The 15044-nt window shown below is 40.2% G+C and overlaps 1 protein-coding gene across 5 annotated transcripts in view; it reads right to left on the bottom strand.

Annotated features, from left to right (window-relative positions):
- Window positions 1-15044, bottom strand: part of Tex11 (testis expressed 11) — a 290243-nt gene that overhangs the window by 272010 nt on the left and 3189 nt on the right. For all 5 annotated transcript variants that reach the window (XR_007588266.1, XM_050119701.1, XM_050119702.1 and 2 more), the window contains exon 2: window positions 5482-5543. Coding sequence is in view for 4 of the 5 variants with exons in the window: in XM_050119701.1 (XP_049975658.1) it covers window positions 5482-5521 (40 nt within the window). In the remaining variant the exon portion in view is untranslated. The remainder of the gene's footprint in view (window positions 1-5481; window positions 5544-15044) is intronic.

Raw genomic sequence — 15044 nt, 5'->3', positions numbered from 1 at the left:
GGAAGGGAAGGGAAGGGAAGGGAAGGGAAGGGAAGGGAAAGCAGGCTAAGCAAGCCATGATTACCAAGCCAATAAGCAGCACCCCTCCATGACCTCTGTATCAATACCTGCCTCCAGGTTCTTGCCGTTTGAGTTCCTGTTCTGACTTCCTTCAGTGATGAACAGCATGGCTGAAGTGTAAGCCAAATAAACCCTTCCCTCCCCAATTTGCTTTTGATCATGATGTTTCATCACAGCAATATTAACCCTAACTATTAGGATATCACTGGATAAGCATAAATATTATCGAAAATATACCACACATACTTTTAATACAATAGGTGATAAGATATATATGCAAAAACAAATCTGTACCTTTTCTCCTTTCCATAAATTATTTAACTAAAGATTCATATACAACAGCTTGGACAGGGGATATAACTTAGTGGTACAGCACTTGCTAGCATGCACAAGGTCTTGGGTAAAAAATAAAAATCTATAAAAAAGCTTGATTCTTCAAAGATCAGGTAAATTTATTTTGAGATGATATTCATATATTATAGTCCTGGCTTAAAATATTGGTAACAGGATGAGAGATATTCTTAAATGATGTTTTTAAAAATCCAAATACTGACTTTTTGTTTTGTTGTTGTTGTTTTTCAAGACAAGGCTTCTCTGTGCAGACCTGGCTGTTCTAGAGCTCACTCTGTAGATCAGGCTGGTCTCAAACTCTGAAATCCACCTGCTTCTGCCTCCTGAGTGCTGGAATTGAAGGCATGTGCCACCATCACCTGGCCAAATGCCGTTTTAAAGCAGATTTTTTTATTTAAAATAATAATAAGTGCTAGATATCAAACTTAGGTCCTCAAGAATACCATACAGGTATTTTAACACTGACTTCGATAGCCACACTTGGAATATTAAAAATAAGACAAACTGCAATAAAAATTTTTGGTGTTAGGTAGTAGATCCAAGGCCTTTTAAATGCTAGTTACATGTTCTACTACTGAGTTACATTCTCCAGCCACAAACCCATATAGGTTTTTGAGTTGGTGGGTTTTTTTTTTAATCACAAAATATGATTTAAGGGGCTTCCTATAATCCCAGCACTCAGAAGGCAGAGACAAGCAGATCATCATAAATCCAAGGCTAGACTGGTCTACATAGTGAGTTTCAGGCCAGCCACTGCTACACTGTGAGACCCTGTCACAATAACTAAACAATAAAAGACCCTACGATGTCATGGTAGACAAACTACTATAATTTCTAGCTGCAGCATATATAAGACTGTGAAGTAATAATTTTGCGTTCTGAATATTTTAAGCAGTTAATGTTTTATATAATTCCCATTTATCGAAATAATTCTGATCCTTTCAAAACACATTTTCAGTGTCACTCAGTGGAACAACTTGATTGACGCCAGCAGAGGCAAAATCATACTGCAGTCCTTTAGGATAAATGCAGTCAGAAAAGCTAGGTAGAGACTAAAGATCACACGGCTGAATAGGGGTTACTCTAGGAAGGGGAAATTTACTTCTGGAATAAGCTCACAAAAGAGCTTCTTAATGTAATTTTCCTAAGATGTGAAGACAGCATGTCATATTAAGGTTGTATCAAGCAACACTAACACTGTAAACAAAAAAATGATTAAACTATGCTATCAGAATAAAGTATAATTATGACATGATTTCAGTCTATCTAATTGAAATAAGATTCCTGCTAGCTAAAACTCTGGCATCATTCAATTGTGGTGGCCCTGTTAACCAGCATCAATTAATGCTAATTAGGTAGACAAGATTCTAAGTACAGTGCAATAAAAAAATAAACATTTCCCCTGTCTTTGAAGAAGGAAATTTCTGTTACTACATAGAAAAATCTATCAAAAGGCCTGCCCGTGTCCCCCACCCTCAGTGACCTCCATCAGCTCAACCAGTCAGTCAAAAGCCAAAGCAACTCAAAGGTCTACCAGGGTCAGTTCAAGATTCTACTTCATGTCACAATGATTACATGCATCTTCTTTAGGAAGAAAAGAACCAAAAGTGAGATGTGATGGCTCACACCTGTAATCTAAGAACTTGAGAAACCAGTCTGGGCTACAGAGTGAGCTCTCCAACTCAAAAAGGGGGAGGGGGATAGAAATTTGCATAGTGCTTCAGATCAAGGCTTTTGTCAGGTGCATTCTCATTTAACTGCTAAACTACTCTATACAGGAGATCTTAGTATTTTGTACAATGGCTTCAATCCCTAGCACTGAAAAGGCAGTGGAACAGTGGAGAGTAGCAGTAGAGCACTTACCTAGCAGAAATGAAGAGACTTACAAAAGATAGCCCAACTTCTTAGGCAACACAAATAGAATATAACAAGGCTGTGGGACAAGGTGATAGACCAAGAAAATTATAGGGGTGGGGGTGGGACAGAAAGGAGATGTACCAAAACCATTCAGAGTACCACACTAAGGCTCCAACTGTATGCTAATCTAAACTATTCTAATTGCAGAGACTGGTACAAATAAAAAAAAAAAAAAAACAGCTCAAATATAAAAAAAAAAAAGTGGATAGCATGGCAAACAGACTTGGCCATAGACTAAAATCACACTCTAAGTCATTGCTGTGTGTGGCAGGATAATCATGTTTCAGGAAGTCCCAACATGAAATGAGTAAGATGCTAGTGAATCCAAGCAGTAAGTTGTCTCATGTATAAAGTAAAGCTGCATGCATCATAGTCCCCAGGCACCTAGTCAGAGCAGTGTGCTACACATATGAACAGTATCCTAATCCTAGAAGGAAATAAGGGAAAGATGCAGGGCAAGCTAACTTCATGAACAAAACAAGCAGTCATGATAGAGCTTCACAAACGAACAATCCTAGCTCCTAGCTTCCCCTGGAGAGATAAAAAGTTAGTGTCCCATCATCTTCTTCAGGCTATCCCCCCTTAAAAATTGTGTCTTCAGTTTAAAGCTCTGAGTCCAGCATGGTTTAGCCTCTCAGGGAAACATAGTAACATGGCCTAGACTGTTAGGAGCCACTGCTCAACACCCTCTGCCTTAGCACAGAGCAAGCAGACAAAAAGCCCAGCTGCCTACTTCTCCCTGGGGAAGAAATGAGTTGGTAGAGGCTCTCAGAGAAGCTGGTTTGACTTGATTAGTAGGGGTCTTTTCCTGCACAACGGTCCATGAAGACAGGAAGATGCTGTCCTTGGCCTAATGCACAAAAACCAACAGAGAGTCAAGGAAAATGAAGAATGAAGCAAAAATGTTCCAGAGGAAGAAACCTCCAGAAACTGATCCTATTGAAAAATTCTATGATTTACCTGACAAAGGATTTAAAACAACAACTCCAGTGAACATGCTCACTGAAACCAAGAGAACAATCTATGAACGAAGTAAGAATTCCAGTACACAGGCTAGTGAGACAGCTCCATGGGTAAAGGCACTTGCTGCCAAGCTTGGCAACCAGAATTCAGTCCTAGGACTCACGTGGTGGAAGGAGAGAACTGATCCCTACAAGTTGTCCTTTGACCTCCATATGTCACCATGGTATGTGTGAGCATGTACACACACACACACACACACACACACACACACACAAAGGAATAAACTAAAAATTAGGCGATCTGGACAGTGGGGCACACGCCTTTAATCCCAGCACTTGGGAGGCAGAGGCAGGTGGATCTCTGTGAGTTCAAGGCCAGCCTGGTCTATGAAGTGAGTTCCAGGATAGCCAGAGCTGTTATACAGAGAAACCCTGTCTCAAAAACCAAACAAACAAACAAACAAAGCAAAAGAAGAAAATGACGTAGCACTTCATACCTGCTATGATAGCTATTATCTAAAACCAGGAAGACAGGCCAAGGCATTTGGGGGCAAGCCTGGTGACAAAGCATGTAGTAATATTTTGTTTATGTTTTAACAAATAAAGTTTGCCTGAAGATCAGAGTACAGAGCTAAGCCACTAGAGGCCAAAGAGTGGGGACACACACCTTTAATCCCAGGATTTAGGAGACAGAGGCAGACAGGTATGTTGGTTCAAGTCACCCTGAACTGTTTCAAAGAGAAACAGAATCTGTCTAAAGGAGAAACAGAGCTCACACAAAGGTGATCCCAGCACTAGAGAGGTGGAGACAGGAGTGATACGGCTGGATGGAGAGAGAACTATAAGGCAGGAAGAGACAGGAGCTCAGTGCCCTCTGAGGGTTTGGTGGAGACAGTTACAGACTGAGGAGGCAATCTGAGGACAGGATCACCCCTTTGATCTGAGCATTGGTAGAGGTATAAGAACTCTGGTAGCTGGCTGCTCTGCTTCTCTGATCTCCAGCATCAACTTCTATATCTGACTCTGGGTTTTTATTATTAACACCAATTAGAATTCATGCTACAATAGAATTCTATTAGAATAGAATATTATGAAGCTTGATAATACCCTTTGTGAGGTATAGGCTCATTATGCTGCCTAGAATGACCTCAAACTAGTTTCCTATCTTGCAGTAATTGTTTTTATTTTTATTTATCTCAGTGTGTGTATGTATTTTAGCTTGTCACCAGTATGGAGATTAGAGGACAGTTTTCCAGAATTGGCTCTCTCCTTCTACCACTTGGATCCCAGAGACCAACAGGTCGCCTGGCTTGGTGGCAGGCATTTTTATTGGCTAAGCAACTCACCTGCCCTTACAGTAATTTTTTTAAAGATCTACCTCTTTATAGCCCTGAGGTTGAATGGTTTGTGGATGGTGGCAGTGTTCTGTTAAACGCATTTAAAAAGCAGGGTATACAGTAGTTAGTTGCCTTGGCACCATAGAAGCAAATGCACTTCCTCAAATCACTGCCCCTGAGGCAGAGCTCACTGCCCTTCTTCAGGCCTTATACTTAGGCCAAGAAAAGGTCTTAAGCATCTCCACTACCTCCAACAATAGGTTTCTAGTATCATCCTGCTTGCAATAATTTTTAAATGTACTTTCAACACAGAATTTTTCAACTGAAACAGTATAATTCTGTATATCCTAAAATTCTAGGAAAAAATATGGACTATGACCAGAAAATAAGCTATGGATTGTGAACTTTGTTTCCTTACACTAGCTCATAAAAGGTACCAGAAATATCTAGTGTTTCTGGTGCATAAATGAGGAAAGCCAGAGCAACGGATACTCTGAAAAGATACACTTAAGAGACATCCCTACATCCCAGGCCTCCAATCCTGGGCTTTACACGTGAAAGGCAAATGCTCCCACACAGCTATCACATAGGTCTTTTATGTCTTGCTTTGTTTTTTGAGACAGAGATACTTGAGGTACAGCAGTATTGCAAATGTTGGAATTGTAGGCCAGGTATGGTGGTTGACACCCGAACTCTGGATGCTGAGGTCAAAGGATTGCAAGTCTGAGGCTAGCCTGAGCTACATAAGGTTAGGTCAGGCTGAGACACAGTAAAAACTGTCACAAGAAGCCAGCCGTTAAAAGGGTGGTTAAAAACCTTAAACAATACAAAAAAGACTTTGCAAAGCTTGGTACCTTTAAAGTTCATGAAGCAAAAGTCATCAGTGCCATCCATTTCTTAGAACTCTGGATCCAGCCTATGAAACAAGAAAAACATACTTACTTACGTATGAATAAATACTTTATTCTCTAATTTCTCAGAAACGTCTTTTAATTTTACTTTTAGTTTACATGCATTGGCATTTTGTCTGCACATATGTGTGTGAGGGTGTCAGAAGCCCTGGAACAGAAATTACAGAGAGGTGTGGGTGCTGGAAATTGAACCCCGGTCCTCTGAGAGAACAAGCAATGCTCTTAACCGCTGAGCTAGCTCTCCAGCCCCTCAAAAACACTTTTTTCCCCAGACAATTTTTCCCATTACTTATTACCTAAAAGTGCGGGAAAGTTGAGGAAGCCGAAACCCCAGGAGAAAGTTCTTGAGGAGTGCCTCTCTGCTGTCTCACCGCGGAAAGACTGTCACGAAGCCTCCTGAGGCCCTCACTGCGCAAGGCGAGGTCCTCACTGCGCAAGGCGAGGCCCTCACTGCGCAAGGCGAGGCCCTCACTGCGCAAGGCGAGGCCCTCACTGCGCAAGGCGAGACCCAGTCTGAGCCGCGCTCTGTGATTGGTCGGAATGGCACGCGGGGCCCCGCCCACCTCTTTGTTCAACCCTTCTCAGACGCATCCCATCAGCCATCTCGTTCCTTGCCGCTCTTTCCCGCTTTTGCCCTCATCGCTGCCCAGGAGCCAACGATTTCTGGTGCGGCCCTGCAGTTCACACCCCTCCAACCTCATCAAAGTGACTGCCCACAAACTGCTCGCTCCAAACTATTGCTTGGGGCGGCTCTAAAAAGTATCCATCACATGGCCCATTCTTCTTGCTAGTTTTAAAGCGCCAACTTGGGCTGCAAGAGAGAGGCCTTGAGTTCAATAAAACACACACAGACAAGATGAAAGAAACCAGCCGACAAGGCTGGAGCACTTCCTGCCCACAAAACCACTCACCTGCTGTCACGCCAGTTCCTAGGCCTCAAATGTGCCTCATATACGCCTACCGGGAGCAAAGCCCCGCCCCCTCCATACGTCATCAAAGACCACTCCCAATTGGCCTTTAACCTATATCGATCCTAAGCTTTGGAATCCCATCTAGATTCTCTTCATTGGACGAAAGTGGACTGAGACTCTCATGGCAAGGGCTGTGCAGTAAAGCCAGAGGTGTACCGCCATTCAAGGACGGGACAGGTGGCAGCAAGGATTACAGATAGAAAAGAGCAGGAATTCACATGCTTGCACACTACAAAGATAGGGGGGAGAAAGGAGACACTGCTGCTCAGCGTTTAAAACCGGGGAGGAATCGGGCACAACAGCACAGACTTTGAGTCCCAGTAGTCAGAGGCTAAAACAAGAGACTCCATTGAGCCAGGCATTCTGAATCCACCTGGGAAAGCCAGCAAAGTAGTGTCAAAACCTCAAAATAAATAAATAAATAAATAAGAAGTTGAGCACTCCAGCCAGATAAGCAGCTAGGCAAACTGCAGACCTCCATCTCTCCCTCCATTCTTTTCAGTCCAATCCCCAGTCTCATCCCAGCTCTGTAGCAGACTACCGGCTGCTGCCTCTCCTCCCCCTCGGCTCCCATTCCCAGGGGACTATGCAGATCCTGGTGGAACACCATGCTTTCCATCTCTCCTATGGACCACTTCATCCTAACCTCCTAGCCCATCCCTATTCCTAAGTATCGGCTTCCAATACCTAGAAAAACGTTTTACCCAGAACCCCTAGTGGGTCCCAGAATTTCCTATGAGGCACCACACAGTCGCCATACCCTCCTATATAAGAACCAGAAAGAACAACAGAAACCAAAGAACAAAACATCCATCCAACAAAGCCAAGACCAGAGAACAGCATGCACAATTACAAGCTTCCCAAACCCAAATGCCTAGACTTCACATAAAAGCACAATCAGTAACGAGCAGGATAACATGTCTCCTCTAGAGCCCAGCAATGCTACCACAGCAGGCACTGAGAATAGCAACATAGCCAAAGCACAAAAAAAGACCTTAAAACAGCCTTTATGAATATGATAGAGGTCCTTAAAGAGGAAATAAATCCCTTAAAGAAGTCTATGAAAACACAAACAGTAGAAGGAAATGAATAAGATTGTTGAAGACTTGAAAGTGAAACTAGCTAGAACCAACAAAGGAAACCCAAATTGAGGGGAACTTGGAAATGAAAAATTTAGGGACAGAAACCTCAGAGGCAAGTCTCACCAACAGAATATGGAAGAGAGATTCTCGGGCATTAAAGACATGATAAAATTAATGGATACCTCAAAGAAAATGTTAAATATTTTAAAATCCTGGCACAAAACATCCAGGAAGTCTGGGACACAATAAAAAGACCAAATCTATGAATAATAGGAATAAAGGAAAGAAAAGAAACTCAGGTCAAAGGGACAGAAAATATTTTCAACAAAATCATAGAAGAAAACTTCCTGCTGGGCAGCGGTGGCGCATGCCTTTAATCCCAGCTCTTGGGAGGCAGGGGCAGGTGGATTTTTGTGAGTTCGAGACCAGCCTGGTCTACAAGAGCTAGTTCCAGTACAGGCTCCAAAGCTACAAAAAAACCCTGTCTCAAAAAAAAAAAATACAGAGCAACAAATAGACTGGCCCATCAGCATCTAATAATCAAACTTGCAGTTAAAATTTGCAAGGAAAAAAAGACCAAGAAACAAATAAAGGCAAATTGGTTAGAATTGTACCTGGGTTCTCACTGGATACTCTAAAAGTCAGAAGGCCCTGAGCAGATGCTAATAGACCACAGATGCCAGCCAAACTACTATAGCAGCAAAACTTTCAATAACAAAACATGGACAATATAAGACACTCCATGATAAAAATATTAAACAATATTTACCTAAAAATGCAATCCTACAGAAGGTGCTAGAAGGAAAATGCTAAACTAAAAACTTTACTACACCCAAGAAAACACAAGTAATGAATAAACACAGAACAGCAAATCAAAAGAGGGGAAATGCACACAATAACAAAATAACAGGAATCAACAAACAGTGCTTATTAACATCTCTCAATTTCAATGGTCTCAATTCCCTAATAAAAAGACACAGGACAGGGGGCTGGAGAGATGGCTCAGTGGTTAAGAGCATTGCCTGCTCTTCCAAAGGTCCTGAGTTCAATTCCCAGCAACCGCATGGTGGCTCACAACCATCTGTAAGGAGGTCTGGTGCCCTCTTCTGGCCTTCAGGCATACAGACAGAATATTGTATACATAATAAATAAATATTTTAAAAAAACTTCATTTAAAAAAAAAGACACAGGACAGACTAACAGAATGGGTGCAAAAACAGCATCCATCCTTCTGCTGCATTAAAGAAACAGACCTGAAGAGCAGGGAAATACATCAACTCAGGGTAAAAGGATGGAAAAAGACATTCCAATCAAATGGATCTAAGAAGCTAGCTGGCATAGCCATTTCAATAGCTGAAAAAAAATGGACTTCAAACTAAAATTAATCAGAAAGGATAGGTAAGGAACTAAATACTAAAAAAAAATCCACCAAGAGGACATTTCAATTCTTAACTTCTATACACCAAACACAAAGGCACCCAAGTTCATAAAAGAAACACAACTACAGGGCCGGGCGGTGGTGGCGCACGCCTTTAATCCCAGCACTCACGAGGCAGAGGCAGGTGGATCTCTGTGAGTTTGAGATCAGCCTGGTCTACAAGAGCTAGTTCCAGGACAGGAACCAAAGCTACAGAGAAACCCTGTCTCAAAAAAAGAAAGAAAGAACGAAAAAGAAAGAAAGAAAGAAAGAAAGAAAGAAAGAAAGAAAGAAAGAAAGAAAGAAAGAAAGAAAGACATCTGCATCTTAAACCACATATTGTCCCTCACACAGTGACAGTTGGAGACATCAATACCCAGCTCTTACCAATAGACAGGTCATCCAGACAAAAACTACACAAAGAAACATTGGAGCTAACTGACATTATAAACCAAATGAATCTAACAGATATTTATAGAACACATATTCATCCAAACACAAAAGAATATAACTTCACCTGATGGAACTTTCTCAGACACAAATCAAGTCTCAACAGATACGAAAAAAAAATTGAAACAACACCCTACATTCTATTGATGACCACAAATTAAATCTGGATTAGTAACAACAGAAAGCTTACAAACTCACGGAAAATGAACAACTTACTACTGAATAAAAATGGATCAAGACAGAAATTAATAAGTTGAAGACTTTCTAGAATTGAATGAAAATGAAAACACAACATACCCAACTATATGAGACCTAATAAACGCAGTTCTAAGAGGCAAGTTCATAGCACTAAGTGTTTATAGTGTTTATATAAAAAATGGAGAGATCTCATATTAGTAACTTAACGGCACATATGAAAGCTCAAGAACAAAAAAGAAAGAAAGAAATCAAACCCAAAAGGAGTAGACTCAAGAGATGGCTCAGCAGTTTAAGAGCACTGGCAGCTCTTCCAGAGGGCCCAGGTTCAATTCCCAGCACCCACATGGCAGCCTCAATTCATCTGTAACTCCAGCTCCAGGGGATCCAAGGCCATCTTCTGGCCTCCATTATACCCAAATGGTGCACATACATAGCAGGCTCATACACATAAAGCGATAGTAGCTTAATTTGTGAATTTTTAGTTAGTTCCAAGGCATGCTTCTGCTGCTCTTGCTCTTATCAATTCTGGTGTTTTGCATCAGACTTTAGTGTAGTCCAGGTGCACTATGTTAGGACAGCATCCTACCCACTGATCTACGTCTCCAATAACTCCTGTCAAATTAGACTCACAACAAGTTTATATATCCCATCCTCCTTCAAATGGTTTAGAATATATGAGTAAGTAAACTGGCTTCCACCTAATACATACACAATGCCTGCAAGTTAGGAAAAAGATTTTTACTGAAATCTCTAGTAAGACACAGCACAGCCTCCAGATTTGCAGACAGACCCAATATCAAAACAGTAGCAAGCATTTGGCAGATCCTGGCTTCAATCCCCAATACCCAAAAGATATTTTTTTTAAAGCAGCATTAGCAAGGCTCTGACTTCTTTCATTATATGATAGAACCCTGTGTGCCATTTCTTTAAGCCCTATGCATCTCAGTCAGCTTTGGTGTGGAGCTAGCTAACAGGGTGATGAACAGAGACTTGGGTTCTTATTTTGAAAACATTAACAAATTTCCTTCTAACTCCGAAAGTATCAAAAGCAATCATTATGTATCATATGGAAAAACAGGATATCTAAAGCTAATTTCTTTACCCTCTTCAAATTTCTCTGCATCTAGCCAGTCATAAAACCTCATGCCTTTAACCCAGCACACAGAAAGCAAAAGCAGACAGATCTCTTTGAGTTTAAAGCCAGCATGAGGCTCTGTCTCGAAAATTTTTTTTCTTTATCTAGAGCAAACAAAACAATGAAGAAAACACAGCAATCCTGCTTTTGCCTGATGTTTTTCTTTGAAAAAATGATTAATTATGATCTGAAAATGTTGCATGAAAAACTTGATAAATGATTTATAATTTTAGGTTACTTTTATCAAAGTAGTTTATAAAATGTCATAATTTTCTAGCCTCTCTTTGTGTATAATTTAACAATTATCTTTATCATAGTTGTAAATATAGAGGAAAAACCCATAGTGTGTGTATATACATATACATATATATGTATATATATATATGGTCCAGTATTGTCCATGGTATTAATTGTCCACTGGAGGACCTGAAATATAGTTTATGTGGCTAAGGGGATTGTATTGTAATTAGCACCCCAACTTCTACATCTTTCTAGAGTTAACTAAATGTCCATGTATCACATAATGTATAGCCTTGTGATACCTCTTAGAATACAGTTGTTCAAATCCAGCCTAATTTCCTCATCCACAAAATGGGAATAAAATTAATTCCAGGTTTCTGGTTCAATTAATTATGTACATAAATGATGTGGGATTCCCCTCTGCATGCTGTGAATATGTTTTACTACCATTGGTTAATAAAGAGGCTGCTTGGGCCTATGACAGGGCAGAAGCAAGCCAGGTAGGAAATCTGAACAGAGATATATAGAGTAAGCAGAGTCGGGAAGAAGCTCTGTAGCTGTAGAAGGAGAAAGATGCCAGCCACCAGCCAGAACCTTATTGGTAGGCCACAACCTTGTGGTGATTCACAGATTAATAGAAATGGGTTAATTTAAGATGTAAGAGTGAGCTAGAAATATGCATACGCTATTGGCCAAACAGTGTTGTAATTAATATAGTTTCTGTGTGATTATTTCGGGTCTGGGAAGCTGAGAACGAACAAGCAGCCTCCACCATTACAAAATGGCACCACTGTGGGCAACTACATCCATATAAAACCTGAGAGAGTTTGGAAAGAAATTCTAGTACTTAAGCATGGCTTCTTAGTAACCACATTTTTTTCAGATAGGCTCTGTTTGATGGAGGCTAGCAGGGGTATTGTGGCTCCTTTAACATTTGACTTACTGGCTCAGCATAAGAAGCAGCTGTTTCCTGGTTCATGCTGGCAGCATGAACTCTGGCTCTTTCAGAAGGCCAAGCACTTAAATGGAGTTTGTGAACAGCATGCTACTAGTTGCTTAATGGCAGCATAGACCAGCTGTGTCCCTGGAGCTGGAGTGGTATGCATGACTTTCAGAGGCAGTGAACACGCTGCTGTCATTTTGGACTGGGCAGAACAAACAGGAAGGGCTGCGCAGTTGGTCCTAGCCATGCCTGCTTAGCACTTTTTTAAAAAAGTGCTTTTGGTCAGAAAATGATTACAAATACACAATAAAGCCATATTCAGATGAAAAAGACCTCTAAATTGATCACGGTTTTGGATAAATGTACATAAGCTTAGGAGAGAGAAGAAAAAGAGTTAAACAAAGTCTTCAAAGAGACAGATTAGATAGTCATAGATTAAAGGAATAAAGATAGTGAAATAAATATTAAAAAGTTGTAGAGTAAAAAAAGCCACATAAAGATGGAAAATACACAAAGAGTCTGGATTAGGCATGTTGTTGTATTTTCTTTGAATTTTTTGATTACAGAGAGACATTTGATTCTGAGGACTGCTAAGCTAAACCAACATATGTATTTTAAACATCTTGAATTCAAAATTTGACTCTAAGGATATGTTACTTTGGAAAAGAAGATCTGTTTTTGTTTCCACAGAAGATGAGAACCTATGGACTCCTTCCAGACTAATGTGGTTCAATGGACCAAAACCCTGTGAAAGGTCTCCACCCCCCAAAACACTTCACCCAACAAAAAGCAGGAAGCAGTTTGGAGAGAACTACACTGTAATTCCCAAATATTGTTTATAAATGTTTGTTTTCATTTAAAGGGGGATATGGTATAGAAATGACTACTTTGCATTGCTATGGATCTTGGTTTATTGATACAAATTTAAGGTCAATTTTATCATACTGTGTATATATATTTCTGCTCTTATTTCAGGTATTGTGTTTGTGCAGCTCATTTAAAATGTAATGTATAATTAAGAAATAGAGGTTAATAGTTTTCTATAATAGTCAAACTTGTAGTCATGTTAGTTAAGTTTTCTAGATGTACGGAGATATACTCCAGATGGATAGGTATTATTCAAACTTTCAAAGACTAATAGAATGTGGCATTTAAAATGTTTTAAGAATTTAGGACTTTTCATGACAATGAAACACACCTGCTCTTGGCAGCACCAATCTACTTCAAGACAATGATGGGCATCAAACAAGAACCTTATGGAGTTTGTTAGCCATTTGAGCAAGAAACTGCTCTTGCCTGGACTGCTTGATGGTATGCTGTATGAACTAGACATGAGGACCTGCAGGAAAATGACTGTTGAACTTACCAAAAAAGGTGAGACCATCCTTCAGGGTTCCTGCTTCATGAGAGAACTGCCAGGCATTTTGCAAGACACAGAGGAAAGCAACTGGTAAGCTTTGCCAGTATGATAAACTTTTCCAGTATAAGGCATAAAAGATCTTCAAATTCCCTGCTTCATGGAAAAGTCTGACACATACTATGAGCCTATAGGCTGAATATGGATGCCCCAAAGTTACAGAAGAACTTTGGGTGACTGTCCAGGGAGTGAGATGTCTCTGTCAATTATAGAGTTTTGGAGGTTTCTTACAATGTGCTTCCTGTTAATTTAGGTAATATTATATCCTTCTGGGGTCTTTGATGGAATTGAAGAATAGATATCTATAATTATAGTTTTCCTTAATTATGATAAAAGATAAAATAGATATAAATATTGTAACTGTAATTCTTGTTTGATACCTATTTTGTCATATGTAATTTTGCTATGTTAAAGTTAAATTTTTTTAATTTAGACAGAAAAGGGAAGGTGATGTGGGATTTCCCACTGTATTCTGTGAATACGTTTTATTACCATTGGTTAACAAAGAAGCTGCCTCGGCCTATGGCAGGACAGAATAAAGCAAGGAAGGAATTCCAAACAGAGATAGAGGAGAAAAGAAGGCAGAGTCAGAGAGATGCCATGTAGGAGACAGACACTGGAACTTTACTGGGTAAGACACAGCCTTGTGGCAATACACAGAATAATAGAAATGGGTTGATTTAATATGTAAGAGTTAGTAAGAATTAATAAGAATCCTAAGCTAATAGGTCAAGCAGTGTTTTAATTAATATAGTTTCTGTGTGACTATTTCGGGTCTGGGCAGCTGGGAAACAAAGGAACAGTCTCCACCTACACATAAAGAATGTAGAACAGGGCTGGGCGGTGGTGGCACACACCTTTAATCCTAGGGAGGCAGAGGCAGGCAAGTCTCTGTGAGTTTAAGGCCAGCCTGGTCTACAAGAACTAGTTCCAGGACAGGCTCCAAAGCTATAGAGAAACCCTGTCTCAAAAAACAAACAAAAAACAAAAAGAATGTAGAACAGGTGCTGGGTGGTGGTGGCGCACGCCTTAATCTCAGCACTCAGGAGCAGAGACAGTCAGATCTCTGTGAGTTCGAGGCCAGTCTGGTCTTATAAAAAAGCCAGTTCCAGGGCAGGCATCAAAGCTACACAGAGAAATCCTATCTCGAAAAACAAAACACAAAAATCAAAACAAAAAAGAATGTAGAACAGGGCTGGAAAGATGGCTCAGCGATTGAGATCACTGGATATTCTTCCAGAAATCCTGAGTTAAATTCCAAGCAACAACATGGTGGCTCACAACCATCTGTAATGAGACCTGGTGCCCTCTTCTGGCCTGCAGGCATACATTCAGAAAGAATACAGTCCACAAAATAAATAAATAAATCTTTAAAAAAAAGAATGTAGAATGGGGGCAAATAGAATACAATGAATAACAACTGTTCATTCCTATTATTGTTTCCCATTTCCTGGTTGGCAAATGAAGGGCTTCCTAATGCTATTACCACATGTAGACTTCTGATTCAACCATAGCTTCTTTATTCATAGATAAGCAGATAAATGAACAACCTACAACAACCCTTTCACGTTTATCTTAGAGCTCTTAACTCTTTTTTTTCTTTCTTTCTTTATTTATTTATTTATTAAATATTTCTGTCTCTTCCCCACCTCC

The sequence above is a fragment of the Alexandromys fortis genome, unplaced genomic scaffold, assembly GCF_014885135.2.
Source record: "Alexandromys fortis isolate MF-2015 unplaced genomic scaffold, M_Fortis_MF-2015_v1.1 scaffold_155, whole genome shotgun sequence".
Classification (NCBI taxonomy): domain Eukaryota; kingdom Metazoa; phylum Chordata; class Mammalia; order Rodentia; family Cricetidae; genus Alexandromys; species Alexandromys fortis.
This window is presented reverse-complemented; position numbering and strand designations above follow the sequence as displayed.